Genomic DNA, 15621 nt, shown 5'->3' with positions numbered 1-15621 from the left:
TATATATATATATATATATATATATATATGTATATATAAATACATGTATATATATAAATATATATATGTAAATACATATATATATATACATATATATATATAAATATATATGTATGTGGGTTGTGTGTGTGTGTGTGTGTGTGTGTGTGTGTGTGTGTGTGTGTGTGTGTGTGTGTGTGTGTGTGTGTGTGTGTGTGTGTGTTAGGTAGAGATAGTAATAAGTTATCTTCAAAACATCTCTTACAAATTATTCAAATCAGGACCTCTTCCTTTGCAATATATTGGATTAAGCTCATCAAGTGGAAATGCATACTTCATATAATTATCGTAACCAAAATAAAACATTTCTTTAGCTTTCTCTTTCAGCCTAATACGCTGTTCTTCCGTAAAAAAATCATATTCTTTAAAAAAGTCTTTTTCATTTTGAGTTGATGATAAAAGAACACTCTCAATAAAATATAAAAATAATAAAACCAATATCATTGCCATTTCAATTTAAGATGTACTAATTATTCTATTAAACCTAAAAGCAACAATGCAAGACATTTATAAAAAAATATTTTCTGAATATTTATTTTTGCAGTACAGTTACAAAAGTACTAATAAGACTTATTTTATTTATTGTTATTAATTTTATATATTTATTTAACTTAATGTTAGTTAGTAAACTTTTACATGGAGATAAATTAAATGTATTAAATAGTTAATTTTCAATTAATGTTAAAAGTGTTTTGTTTTTTGTTTTTAAGATTCAAGTTCACAGAATTTTTATGACTATTTTAAAGTATAGTTTTGAACTATTAATAAATACAAAAATTTATGTCTTTAAAATACTAAATATTCAATGGAATAATCTAGAAGCGAATAATCTAATAAGAAGCAAAATAATTTTTGAAGAGTTGTTTTATTTTTATAAAGTAAAAAAAAACATATATATATATATATATATATATATATATATATATATATATATATATATATATATATATATATATATATATATATATATATATATATATATATATAGAGAGAGAAAGAGAGAGAGAGCGAGAGAGAGAGAGAGAGAGAGAGAGAGAGAGAGAGAGAGAGAGAGAGAGAGAGAGAGAGAGAGATCAATACAATAATAAATGTCAAGATTTGAATGCAGAGTCTCTGAAACTCTCAGTGAAAAAGTAAATTGATTCCGTAAACAGACTAGTGTGTTCCTAGAATCATAATCACATCATAATCATAATAAGCTTCACAAACCTTTTTAAAAATTACAAGCAAAAAATCATCAGTTTTTCCAGCATAAAAAAATCCAATAACTTTGGATCCAATTAAATTCCAAAGTTGAAAGACCCCTCATTTTTTAAATCTTTTTAAGCTCTATACAATTTTGTTAATTTATGTAAATATATTGACAAAAAAAAATCCTCTGAAATGGCTATCATTTATAATACATCAGAAATAATTCTTAGTTAAACAAATAAAATTAATTGTTTCCTTCTACTTAAAAATTCTAGTTTTTCAGACCAATTTACACGTTTTTATTTACGGAAGTAATATAAAAGCAATTTTACGATTGCTAATAAATAAATTTTTTAATAATAAACTTACTCAGAAAAATTGTTTTATGATACAGATTCACACCTTTTTTATATAGCGAGTTATAATAGATATTATTGTATATTAATAAAACCCATGTTAAAGGTTATATTCACCATAACATAACATTCCAACAAATCGCATTAATCAATAGTTAATAAAAAAAAATAACAAAAAACCGTACTATGTTAATATTGATTTATCTGCTGTTATAGGGACTAGAAACCGTTGCATTAAAAATATTTGGAAACATGGCTTTTAGCAAAAATTAATACATTTGTTTGATATCAAAATCGTCTGTATTGATTATTTATTTAAATCTTCTTTAATGTCAGTTTACATTCGGGCAGCTATGACGTGTCTGTAAAATCACTGTAATAGAATAATTCAGCTGTACATTGTCAAAACACAGTATCTGTAATTTTCATAATTTGATATGAAAATGATTTTTGTAAAGTACTTGAAACCTCATATGGTTATCAAGAAAATGCATAGAATTCAATGTAAATCGACAAAATGGTATTTTTAGCTTTCATTAAGCTGTAATTGTAGATACCGTGTTTTGAAATTTATAGAAAAATTTGAAAATCCTATCACATTTAATTTAAAACACGGTATGTGTAAACTATTTTTGTTAAATAAAAATTAAGGCCATTTAGGGGGTATTTAAGATGGGTGATAGGTCAACCGACTCCTAGATCTATATTTTGTATTCAATATTTTGAAAAATCATTAATTCTATTTATCATTCGGCAAGAAGACGTGGCATAGTGAAAAATTGAGTCGCCCTATTCCTCCTTGAATAAAGTCTAAATACTCCCCTAACTCCAATGAACTAACAAATGTTTAAATTGTTTTATGAGTGGAGTATTTTCACAAACTTGTATGAAAGTTAAAAACAATAACCAATTAAAGGCTCAATTAGTAAGTAACGTCCTCATGGTAGTGGTTGAATCTAGTCTTTTAAAGCACCACATTTTGTTGGTATTATGAACCATTTGCTTTTACTTACCACAAACTGTATTTTGTTAATACTCTTTAATCTCAACCTAAAAACTATCATACTAAATTGCATAATATACTGGTTTCAAACTAAAGAATAACAGATAAATGACAGATTTAATAAAACTATGTGAAAGCTAGAAATAACCACTTAAAATAAAATTCAAAAATGAAAACAAATATATATCACTTTCTTTATTGCATAACATATATAATTTGAAAATACCTAGTCTTTAGGTAGAATAATTTTAACAGTTTTATATAATAATAACAACAAATATAAACAAAATAAATAATAGTAAAACATAATAAAATAATTGTAATAAAATTCAAAAATGAAAACAAGTATGTATCACTTTCTTTATTGCCTAAAATATATATAATTTGAGCATGCCTAGTCTTCAGGTAGAACAATTTTTACAGTTTCATACAATAATAACAACAAGTATAAGCAAAATAAATAATAGTAAAACATAATAAAATAATTGTAAAGTACTTATTCAGTCTTTATTAAGTCATATTCAGTCTTTATTAAGTCTTATTCATAATCAGAAGTTATGAAAGCAGTACCAACGCCCTCTCATCAACCGAATCTTCTGAAGTGACAGACACTGGAAGATTTATCCAAAAATGTTTCCTGTTTTCTGGCATTACTGGAACAGGTTTGTCAACGATTCCTTTTTTTTTATTGAGGTTAATTCTTTTATGTTGAGTAATTTTTTAGGGGCATATGTTTTAATGTTTTTAAAAAATTTTTTTTGTTAGAAGTCCAAAGTCTTTGGCTCTCCATTAAAATCTGTTCAGTATTCCATACAAGTTGATCCTCTTGAAAATTTGGCCATAGCAACACTGTTCATTTTAAATCCACACAATGTGTCTGCTTTTACATTGGTAGTCCTTTTTTTATTTTGCCACTCATAAAAATTTTTCAATTCTAAAATATTTAAATTTTGTTGGCTTTGGGATATACATTTCTTAAGGTCTTCAAAGTCATATGCATGCCTAATTTTTTTAAATTTTTGTTCAATATTTCCATGGACCCCATCAACAGTCACATGGGTATGACCCTTAGTTAGGTGTTTCATTGTAACTGATTTTGTATTTTGAAATAAGGAATTTATTGAATTTAAGTTACATATCAATGCCGTGTATAAGGTCCAATTTTTGTTCTGGCCAGTGCAATTATCAGCCCAGAAAATAATATCTTGTACATCTCTTTGGCTATTAAAGCCAATATTGAGTCTATAACAGCTTTACTCCCAGCAATGGCTTCATGCCAAAGTACACAGTGGCATAAGGCATTTGGTTTTAATTAAGCAAATGTTTCATTTTCATACCATTAGCCTACTGATGAAAAAAGAAGATTTTGTATCTGGCATATTAGGAATTAATATAACTTTTTGAAAGTCCATTGAGTAGATACAAGTTGACTCGATACTCAGTTTGGAATCTTCCTTATAATTTGACGTTGCTGCTACAGCCTTGGCTTTATGGTTTTCTAAAAGTGTAATATTATCTCTAATTTCATTCTCATTAGAAGAATTTTCAAATATATTTTGCTAGGTAGAGTAATCTTCACATTTATCAATTGTGGGATTTCTTAAAGATATATTTAAATCCTTTATGATTTGTCTATAAAACTCTTGAGAGCAATAGTTTTTATGTTGAGAGCAAAAATCATCGTACATGGCTTTTACTGTTAGTCCAAAAGGCAAGTATATTATATTTGGTACATTAAGTCGCTGATGATGCCTTACAGATGGTTTGTACAGCCGTATATGATCAGCTACAATATCTTTGAGTATACGTTTTCTAATATTTTGCTGTCCTCTATTTTCAGTAATAGATGACATAAAAAAATTACTGTTCATATTTTTAACTAGTTCTGTTAAAACAGAATCATTTGTATAGCCAAGAACATTTAGAAGAGTGGTCTTACATACCTAGTTCTTTTTTTTGGAGTCTGGAAGTTTGTAAATCCTGGATTGTGACTTTTTAAAGCTATCAACAGAACCCTCCACTGATGTTCGACGTTTTACTGATGTAATTGTTACACATTTTGCTAAAAATTGTCTCCTCTGGACATATGTTGTTAGAGACCAATAAGTTTTCCATAAAAACTTTTGATGATCAGTGGATATGTCTCTACAATTATTTCTACACTCTACAGGACATGTAAGAGAACGGTTTGGATGTTTTGTTCTGGCATTGACATTTTTAATTCCCTTTTTTCTTCTAATACTGCTTTATTATATGCCGGACTAAACTTCTTTTTTTCCCTTGCAGTTTCAATAAGTTGATTATCTGGAATATGTTGAATATTTATATACATGTAAATATGATGTAGTAACAACTGCATTGTTGTAGGTATATATAAATTATTTAGTACCTTGATGTTCAGTAATTGGGGTTAAATTAGGATCAAAGTTGCTATCATCCAAATCCTCTTCAACTTCTTCAACTAAAAAGTATAAATACTAGTATACAATTTTATGTGACATTTAAATATGATGTATTAACAAATGCATTGTTGTGTATATAAATTATTTAGTTCCATAATGTTCAGTAATTGGAATACAATCAGGATCTAAGTCACTGTCATCCAAACCCTCTTCAACTTCTTCAACTAAAAAATATAAATATAAGGATACAAAATGATGTGATATGTAAATACGTTACATTAATAAATTAATTTATTGTGTATATAAATTATTCAGTACCTTGATCTTCAGTAATTGGAACAAAATCGCTGTCATCAAAAACATTTACAACTTCTTCAGCTATAATAGTATAACAAACACTAATATAAAATATAACATGATTTGGTAATATGTTGTGCAACTAACTAAATACTATGTGTGTATAAAACATGTACCTTCATTAACAGTAATAGGAATAAAATCAGGATCTAAATCATCTTCAACGTTGTTGACTAAAAATAGAATTACATGTTAATGTAAATACATAATATAATAATAAGTAATTACTTAAGAGAACTTACGTATGCGTCTTGGTAATGCATAATTGTGATCCCAGTCCATAATTCTTTTTTCGATTAGTTATTTAATGTAAAAATTTAAGAATTAAAAAAAAATTGTTGCTAGTAGTTAGTTACTGTGCTTTGAGTTTGAATTTCACTTCGCGTGAAATATATTTTCGGCAGATTACAATCAGAACAAATTCAAAACACACAATCTACAACTTCGTGTAGATACTGGGTTTTGTTATTGTTTTTTTTATTTATCAGAATAAAATGTTGTAGTTACTGTGTGGTAACTCCTGATTTAATTGTCTGTTTCCAAAGAGGATATTACATAAAAATTCTGCATGAGTTGGTATCAAAGAGTATATAAAAAAGTAAATTTTGATAAAAATGTTGGCTACTGTGTTTTTACATTGTACAGCTGAACTGTAAATACTGTAGTATAAATTATATTACACTATACCATCATATAAATCAAGTAAAAAACAATATAAAAGCTGAAACAAATAGTTTATAAAGAATTGGTTGTCCTTATCCCATTTATCTTTTTATCAAGCGCTTGACAGCGGTGCTGATTTAATAAAAAAAATGACTTGACTAACTTTAATACGATCTAAAGATAAAATGTCTTTCTATATAAGTACCAAGAAGCTTAACATAAGCATCGAATTTGATTTGCAAAATAATCAAATACAACTCAATAATATATAAATATAATAACTCAATAAAACTATAGTTTTTGGGGGTTTAGTTATTAGAAATTGTGTTTTTTCATGGTTGATAAAAAGACCATAATTGTTGCAGAAGATCTTAGTTTTGCTATAGACATTAGTTACTTTATTAGACATTGTTTCAAATGTTTTCAAACAGAAAGAGTTACATTTTTAGTAAATTGGAATGATTTGTTTGGTACATTTGATAAATGTTAGACTTTTTTTTTCAGAAGCGATAGGTCCCAGGTTCAATGCCGGTGTCACGAAAGATAAATTCCCCATTACAAGTTTTTTTCCCGGCCAAAATATATTTTTTGGGGGGAAAATATATTTCTAAACAATATTTCGCTCCTCGCGTAATTATTTTCCTTATCCGTGAAATAATATTTCCTCCTTGATCTTTTTCCTTCCTATTTTATTTAATATGTACTTTAATATTTACTTTCTTGTATACAAATCGACATGATTGGGCTGTTAAATGTTAAAAAAATAGATTATTTAAATAATAGATCATTTAAATTATAAATCTGTATAAATATACAATCTGTTTAAATTAACTATATTAACCTACATAAACAAATAAAAGTTTCAATTGAATTAAATCAAGGGCGGATTAATAGAGGGAGGTTTTGGGGGTGATTGTCCTCTACCCTCTTCCTTCCTTGTTTAAATATACTAAAAAGAATTTTTTGTAAATTTATATATCTAACTAAGCATTTGTTTGAAATCTAAATTAAGTTAGGGAGGTTGTTTAAATGTGATAAAAAAATTTAAGTTTGTGTTGTGCAAAAAAAAAGAGAATTTGACTGATGGGATATTGATATATAACGTAATTTCATAGCTACATAGATAAAGACAGTGAAAGACTAATATTCTGAAAATTGTCCCCTCGCTCTCCCTCCTTCTTTACGAGATAGTTTGAATCAACCAAATAAACGTACCCTCACCCCCCTCCCTCCTTACTAGATGTCTTGATCTGCCTCTGAATCAAATGCATCAATTATCAACAACAAAAAAAAGAGACAGAAATTTTTAAACTTGGTTTTTTTAAACAACTTGATAACAAATTACAAAAATTATACGTTTGATTGTTAATAAAATATCTTTGTGCAAGTTTAGAACGTGTTTGATTGTTTTAAAAACAAAAGTTTGTTAGTTTTCATTTTTTTTTTGGATTAATTATGAGCTAGTTACTCAAATTCTGTGTGTTTCTGTGTGTGTTCTGTGTGTGTTCTGTGTGTGTTCTTTGTTATGCTTATTTAAATAATTTTATATAATTGCGAATCATTTTTATGAAATAAAAAAAACTTTGTATTTATTATAGTTATTTACTTTCACCAAACCTTTTCAAAAACCGTCAAACGTAAATATGGCGATGCAAATTATCAACATTTAAAACAAGATAATATTTTTAAACTATATTTTCTGTTGTTTTTTTAATAAGATACTGAAGGTCATGTGAAATTTCTGCATTAAGATCGCCATGTGTATCAACGGTCTTTAGTATAGTTTATCTAATAATTAAAATGGCGTAACAATAGGTAAAAATGTTTTATCAAAAAAACAAAACTTTTTGTAACAGTTTTAATGGGAGTAATATTTATTACGGGTTGGGAAAAAATTATGTATTTTCCTATAATATACATTCCGGGTTGAATGTTTATCCCGGTAAACTTTCCGAGGAAACTAAAATACGGTTGGAACATTTCTTGACGTTAGAATTATCTTGTTCTATCTCCACATTTAAAAAATATTGAGTTTTAGTGTTATGTACCTCAGAATAATGTTTTTCTTTATTGTATTGAAATCTAAGTTATAAGTAAAAAAAAAGTTGCGGAGAAAGCGTAAGTTAAAAGTTGTTTTTATATGCCGTCTCCTAAAGTTCCATTTTTTAAATCGTTTTATTTCAAAACTCAAAAATGTGGATATTCATTTTTACGGCAATAGGAGTGGATTTCTATAAATGTTTCTCATTTGATCGTAACTATTATTACATTCTTTGATGCAATAGCAATCAAAATTGACGTGTACGTCAATTTTACAAAGATGCTGCAAGAAGGCCTGACAGTCTTATTGAAGAGCACCGCGGAAAAACATTTAATTAGGAAATTCATGCCTTTATTCTTACCTGTTCTGCTTATGAGTCAATTTCTCATAAGAAGGTTTTGTCGCAACTAATGTTGCATGAAATTAAAGTTTGGACTATCTATAAAATTTTAACAAGTATGTTAAATTTCATCATTAGGGATGTACAAAATAGATTTGGTTTTGCACGAATCTACTTTTTAAATGTTTTTGGATACCATCAAGTAATGAGGCCCAATAATTTTTTCCACTCTGTTACCGTAACATAAATGTAACTAAATTTGTGAATTATTATTATTTTTGTAACAAATTCTATTTTTGTAATGAAATATACTGGGTACTATAACTACAGCCTACATGTTAAGTATATTACCCAAATTTAATGACATAAAAAATTTAATTTATGTTACAATGTCTGCTCCGTTACTGATGTTTGCTAATTATTTATTATTTAAAAGCAAAACAGTGTAAGTTACATTTTAAATTAAAGGGAAAATCTTAGTACACAAATAAATTCAGTACATTGTCTTTTTAAAAAAGGTAAAGCGTCTTTAAAAAAAGAAACTAAGTCGACAAAAATCTTTTTTGGATTTAAATTGTACAAATACTGTCCGCTCCGTTACTGGATCATTACCATACATCATTAATGTGCAGAAAGTCGTGGTCGCTCACAACATCATTTGCTTCAATCAACAAGATATTCAAATTTTCATCGAAATTAACCAGATCACTGATATTGTTGCTTAAATGTTGAAATTGGTAATCATTTACATCCATTGCATTGGCTGAAGTTATACTTTCATCACTGTTAAAATTCTGCAATATTAAAAAGAAATTCACGGAAGCACTTAAAATAAATTTAATTATTATAGAAACAAATAAATTAGCAAAATAATAAAAAATACAAATATTTTTTTTACCGTGCTAGTGTTTTTGGAAAACAAATATCGCTTTAAATTGTAGCATGTGCAAACTGTAGCCCTCTTACAGAAGCAATTTAAATCTCGATACAAAACATTAAATTTTCTGTCTGTGTGCAGCTGATGCAATTTCATAGTGCCTGTAATAAATAGCCTTTAATGTTTTGGAACATTTTGAGTCAAAAGAAGTAATTTTGGATCCCTCAATATAGTAAAACTTTATTAATGAATATCCATTGTTAAGAAAATTATATAAACTTTCTGCATCTGGAAGGTCACAACCCATATTAAGCAATTGATCTGTCTAACATTTCACAGATCCTCCTATTGCATCTGGTGCTCCCTTGCCATGCCCACTTTCAAAAAAATTCCAACTGGCTAAATTAAATTTTAATTCGTATATCAATGTAGAGAATAAGAAGAAGTTTTTCTTATTCCTATATTGTGTGGTTATAAAAAATGAAGATCTATAATTTGTGGGTTATCTATCTTGAGTTCAATTAGCATGGGTTCCAGATGTGCTCATATAGAAGGAGGATCGTGCCTCAAAGAGTCGGATATAGTTGTAAATGACTGATGTCCATCTATTTTAAAAATTACTCCTGTACTAATGTAGCTTGTTTGTTACTTGCTCCAAAATGTGAAGATTGAATTGCAGCAAAATTCTTGCACACATAGTTCTCAGAAAAATCTATATGTATAACAGCTTCGTTCACATTTACTGTTTCTTTTAATTGTTTATACATTTTGAAATGCTGTCTTACTATAAAAACATGCTTGCATATCTTGTTTCGAATTGATTCACAGAATTTTAATTTAAGATCTTTAAGTGTTCCACGCTTCACACTTTTCCTGATAATATTTGTTGTTTTCTTTTCTCCAATCTTTTTGTATTCCTGTTTTTCTTTTTCCAACTAGAACCAAACTATAATACTTTCATCTTTTAGCAATCCTTTTGCTTGAAATTGAACACGAGACTTAAAACAAATGTTACATTCTCTGAATATGCATTTTTTTCTATCAGTACTGCAACAAACTTGTTTCTCAATATTTTCTTCTTCAATATTTTTTTCTTTCAAAACACGCAGGTTAATAAGTTTATCACAAAGTAATTGTATGTTCTCGTGTTTTTTGCACAGACATGTATCTCTATCTTTAGGCGACGGTTGCGGACAAAAAATGGGCGATAACGAGTAAACGTTGTATATGAAATGTTGTTTCTCGTATATTCTGCGCTAAATTTTTCATAAAGGTTTATTAATGAATCGAATAGTAGTCGCATTTGTTTTTTATCTTTGTTTTTTGTTACAGTCTGTTTCTTTCCAGTTGTTATTCTAGAATTGTCATCACGTGTAAGAAATACTCTGATCAAATCCTGTGTTTTAGCATCAAGCAATGCATTACCACGATGGCATTCGCTGTTTGGAGTTGTACTTTTTGATGAAAAAGAAGAGTTTAGGGTTTTATTACCTGCTAATAAATTTGACATCCTGCTTGTTTCATTAGTAAGATAACCGTTTCCTACATAAGAAGTAGATGATCTATCAGTGGTTGTAGGTGAATTTGCTTGTAAACCAGGCAGGAAACTTTTAAGCCTTAGCCAACGTTTTTTGTATTTTTGGGCTGAACAATTAGTCGTTTCCAACTCGTCCGTTAATGTTTGTATTTTTCTAAAAGCCTTTGTTTTTCGGTAAGCAACCTTTGCTCTACCTCTTTGTTTGCGTTCGTTATTCCTATTCAACTCGCGTTCTGGTGACTCTGATAACGATGTTTCAATCTTTCTTTTTGCAGCTCTAAATTTTGCTTTCTGGACACGCCAACAACGACGAACAACTCGTTTTTTTTCTTCTGATAAACTGATATCACTTTAACCTTCTTCTGTTTACGCCGCATATGCCAACGTTTGCGATCTTTTTCACGAAATATGTCTGCATTTTTTTCTAATTGTCTGTCCCGAAACGCTTTCTGAATTTCAGCAAGAGATTTCTTTGAAGTTTTCATGTTATATGCCGAGTTGTATTTCTTGTGGAAAAATAGTATAATAACTGTGATTGTTAATACACCAAAAGTTTATTTATTATTTATCAATTATTATAAAAATTTCAAGATTTACATTTATTTTAAAAACCAAACGTATTAGAGTCAATTGTAAATAAAAACCAAACAATAAATGAAATCCTAATACTAAAATACTTACAAATTACTCTTACAATAACTTGAAGGTAAAAGAACGCAGCGTACATATGGTAATCATATTTAACGCTGCAAAGGTAATCATATTTTATCGCTGCGGCAAGTCCCTATTGGTTGACGTTTTTATTTAATGCAGAAAATAGCTTAGTTTAAAGCTTTTGATTTTTTTTATCTTCGTGATGTCAGCTCCGATATGTTGTTGTCAACTCTGTTGTTAAAAGGAAATCACGGAGTTGATGGTAACGGAGTAGACATAATTATACATAATCAATAATATCTTATTATTACTCATTGGAAAACATCTTTAAAATCTTTTATTGCTATATTGTCCAAAAGATTTAAAGAGTACTAAAACACGCCATATAAAAATTTGTAATTTTACGGAATAAAAAAGCGTAACGGAGTAGACTTCGAATAAAAATATCATTTTTAAAATAAGGTAATTAGGCTCTCATTTTTATATAAATAATGCTTGCTGCACGATATAACTTTAAATGTTAATAAATTCCATAGAACTGGATTTTTTTTCATTATTTTAATAAGTAAATAAGTAAAAACTACAAACCTGTGACTATTTTAGAATGTAATAACGGAATGGACAAAAAAGTGAGGACAGCAAGTTTTTGACAAGAGCTACAACAGGATAAGGTGTAATTAATACATGTATTAAAATACCATATATTAGCATGTCTAAAGCACCAAATTATGTCCCCGATTAGCCTTAATACAAAAGAAGAAAAATATTGAGTATAACAAATATATAGCTAGATGCAGGACATCTACGGAGTGGACATTTTTGATTAACAATTGTGCACGCAAAATTTTAAATTTTAGTTGGAAATATCCGATAAAATGCTAGTTTATATTAACGGTAAGTATTACTATCCACGGTGCTGTTTTTTATGTTACTAGTACAAGAATTGCGTTTTTATAGCTGTAGTACAAAATTTCAGTAACAGAGTTGACGGAATGAGAAAATGACTCTTATCTAGCCAAACCGCTGTCGCGTGACAAACCGCAACGTTAGAATTTTTTTCTCCACGTTTTTGAGCTTAACTATAGTAATGAGGCTAAAGTAAAACGTCATCCAAAAGTCACGCATAACTGATTATAGCTATGATCTAATTAGAAATACGCACAACAAATATTTTTTCAAATAGTCAAGACTCTACAGTCTTGTTGCAGCGCACAGCGCAATATGATTTATTTAAGGTGACGTACCCTCTTAAAAATTACATTGGAAGTGAAACCTTATTGTCAAAAGTGAAATTGACCATACTAAAGATCATAAATTAAAAGATCAAAGACCAAAAAATCTCAGATTCAAATGGTGGAGTATTCAAAATAAACCTTTGAGTAATGATAAAAACAGTTTGATCTATGCAATCCAATGATTTATATTAACTAGATGTCTTACTTCACATAAATTCTGTAAGAAAATGTAAAGTAAGTTTTTGAAGGTTGTAAAGCCGGTAGCCGCAACAAAGAAGAAAAATTTCTGGCGATGTTAACTTTAATATATCTTCTTATGTTAAAAGTGCCGGGTGGATTATATATGCTGAAACTTCATGCCCCGCATTTATATTAACTTTGTATTTTTTCTTTTTTGAAAAGTGAAAAAAAAAATCAAAAAATAAGAATGCTACATTCTTATTTTTTGATTTTTTTTTCACTTTTAAATACGCGCATGCGTACTTGAATTGCTGGGTATGTAGGCTTTACGTTTTTCTACCCGGCTGCCGGGCATGCAGACTCTTTAAACATTAATATTGAACAGATTAATAACTTTAAACATTATAAATATTGAACATTATTAATATTACATTATTAATAACTTTAAACATTATTAATATTGAACATATTATTATTGAACATATTTATTTATAAACTGTTATTTAAAAACAGCTATTTAAAAGCTTTAGTAGATAAAGAAAGTTAGAAGTTATTATATAATACAAAGATATTACATTTTTACTTGGCAAATACAGATATATGTTGGCAAAAAATATGTTTTTGACTTTTACAACTGCAACTTAAAAGTACTCTGTTGCAAATAAACTTGGCAATCACCACATTGACTTTCTCAGACATAAAATGAATGTTAAAATTGCAGCACAAACACTGAGTGGTTCAGTTGCTGATGCTATAGAGTTTTTGATGGTTTCAGGTCATCCGACTTTTATTGATGCCGAAGGCACAAATAATTTTATTAGAACTTTAGACAAATTTTTCAACTTGTTAAACTCTAAAAACCTTTTTGAAAAAGGATCTAAGAACCCTTTATTTTTGAATGAAGCTCCAAAATAGGTTGAAACCATAGAAAAATCTGTAAATTACCTAGTTAACTTATCAGACCTATCTAAAATTCCTTTAATTAAACACAGAAAAAAGACATTTGTACTTGGTTTCATTGTAGCAGCCACAAGTGTAAGAGATTTATCCCTTAACCTTTTATCTAGACATGAGAATCCTTTTAAATTTATTTTAACATATAAAATGTCACAAGATCACGTTGAATTATTATTTGCTTGTATTCGCAGCAAAAATGGTTTCAATAACAATCCAGATGCACGTCAGTTAAAACCTGCTTTGAAAAGAATTTTATTAAGAAACTCTATCATAGGATCAAAATTTAGCAACTGCCTTACTTTTGACCAAAGATCTTCTGGCTCAATCTTTTTATTAAAGTGGAGTAAAAGGAGATCTCCTCTTATTGAACAAAATACAATATCTAGTAAGGATTCTAACTATTTTAAAGACCTTGCCGATTGTCCTTCATCAGTCTCTACTTCAATTTAAAAAGAAGCTATACTTGGATATATTGCAGGGTTCATTGTTAGAAAATTTCATAGTAAAATTACATGTCTGACTTGTGCCAATAGTTTAATTTCTCAGAAGACTTTGTCCACTTATCATGATTATTCTTTATTTTGCAGTTCGTCATGGAAAAGTTTAACAACTTTTAAAAATCAAGGTGGTTTAATCTTTCCTCCCTGCAGTGTTTTAAAGATTGTCAAAAAATGTGAGCATGTTTCTAAAGTTTGAATAGAAATGAATTGCATAAAGGAAAGATTGGATTACGCCAACAGTCCAATAAGCTTGTTTTATTCAAAGGTTTATGAAATTATTTGTGATTGCCAAGTTTATTTGCAAACTTAAATCCTTCTTCTTCTTGCAGTTTATGCAATGCTTTAATATGATCCCACTCCATATATATCGATTTTGCTCATCGACAATGATACCGATACTGCACAAAGCGTTTCGAGCTAATTTAAGCATATGACAAAGATCAGGGATATAATATATAGGATGATCATATTCAGGATGGGGAAAACAACCGCGTATTTCTATAATTTTACTTCCAAATGAACACCAAGATATGCATAGAATCAAATATTAATGCACATTCTTTGTATGATGAGTCCTCAAAGGTCTTATTTTGTAAAAATTTGAAAACATCTCCAAAAAACCCAGGCAAACAATCTACAGATGATGTGCAGTTTGAAAGTGAGCTTACGGCAGGTAATGAGAATGTAGATTTAACAAATTCATATGCTCTTAGGGAATAAAAGTGTAGTGTTAAGGCAAATTTTTTAACTTCTTCAGAGTATCTTTAACCCTTTTTTTTTTTGTTCCTATTCTTTAATTTAGATTTCAAAAGTTCTCGAGTCAGCCCAGAAAAGTTGTTCTCAAGTAATTTGGCAATATCAATGGAAATAATTTTTTTCTTCTCTAATTTTTGAATAACTTTACAAGTGAAGCAATTTTGTTATCTTTTTGTTTAAGCTTTTGTTTTAGTATTTTAATCTTTTTTCTAGGTAATAGTTTTTTAAGAGAATTTTGTTTAAGTATTTTTTTTCTTAATAGTATATGTAATTTCAGGGTCAGGGTTAGGGTTAGGGTTAGGGTCAGGCTCTGTTACCTCTTTATTCGAGATGGAACAAATTGTTTTTTTAAAGTGTGATGTATCATCATTATATAGCTGATTCTGCTTGTTATTTTTGTTCAATGATACATGGAAGTCAAATATTGAAGGCACAATATTTTTTTTTCAGAACGCATTTCCCATTCTCTTGGCACTCAAAATCTTCTGATTTAAAATGTTTAATGCAGATTCTACTGTATTTACTAAGTGTAA

At 28.5% G+C, this 15621-nt stretch overlaps 1 protein-coding gene and 1 long non-coding RNA gene across 2 annotated transcripts in view; one reads left to right on the top strand and one right to left on the bottom strand.

Annotated features, from left to right (window-relative positions):
• Positions 1–526, bottom strand: part of LOC100208124 (ER degradation-enhancing alpha-mannosidase-like protein 1) — a 59130-nt gene extending 58604 nt beyond the window's left edge. The window contains exon 1 of the mRNA XM_065818294.1: positions 245–526. Within this exon, the coding sequence (XP_065674366.1) occupies positions 245–489 (245 nt within the window). The 5' untranslated portion in view covers positions 490–526. The remainder of the gene's footprint in view (positions 1–244) is intronic.
• Positions 527–13259: 12733 nt separating this feature from the next.
• LOC136090772 (uncharacterized) lies at positions 13260–15321 on the top strand. The gene is made up of 2 exons (XR_010643706.1): positions 13260–15005; positions 15135–15321. It is a non-coding gene; the product is annotated as an uncharacterized LOC136090772 (long non-coding RNA).
• The last annotated feature ends 300 nt before the right edge of the window (positions 15322–15621 follow it).

The sequence above is a fragment of the Hydra vulgaris genome, chromosome 14 (assembly GCF_038396675.1).
Source record: "Hydra vulgaris chromosome 14, alternate assembly HydraT2T_AEP".
Lineage (NCBI taxonomy): Eukaryota > Metazoa > Cnidaria > Hydrozoa > Anthoathecata > Hydridae > Hydra > Hydra vulgaris.
The sequence above is the reverse complement of the archived record's forward strand: the minus strand, read 5'-3'. Positions and strand labels throughout refer to the sequence as shown.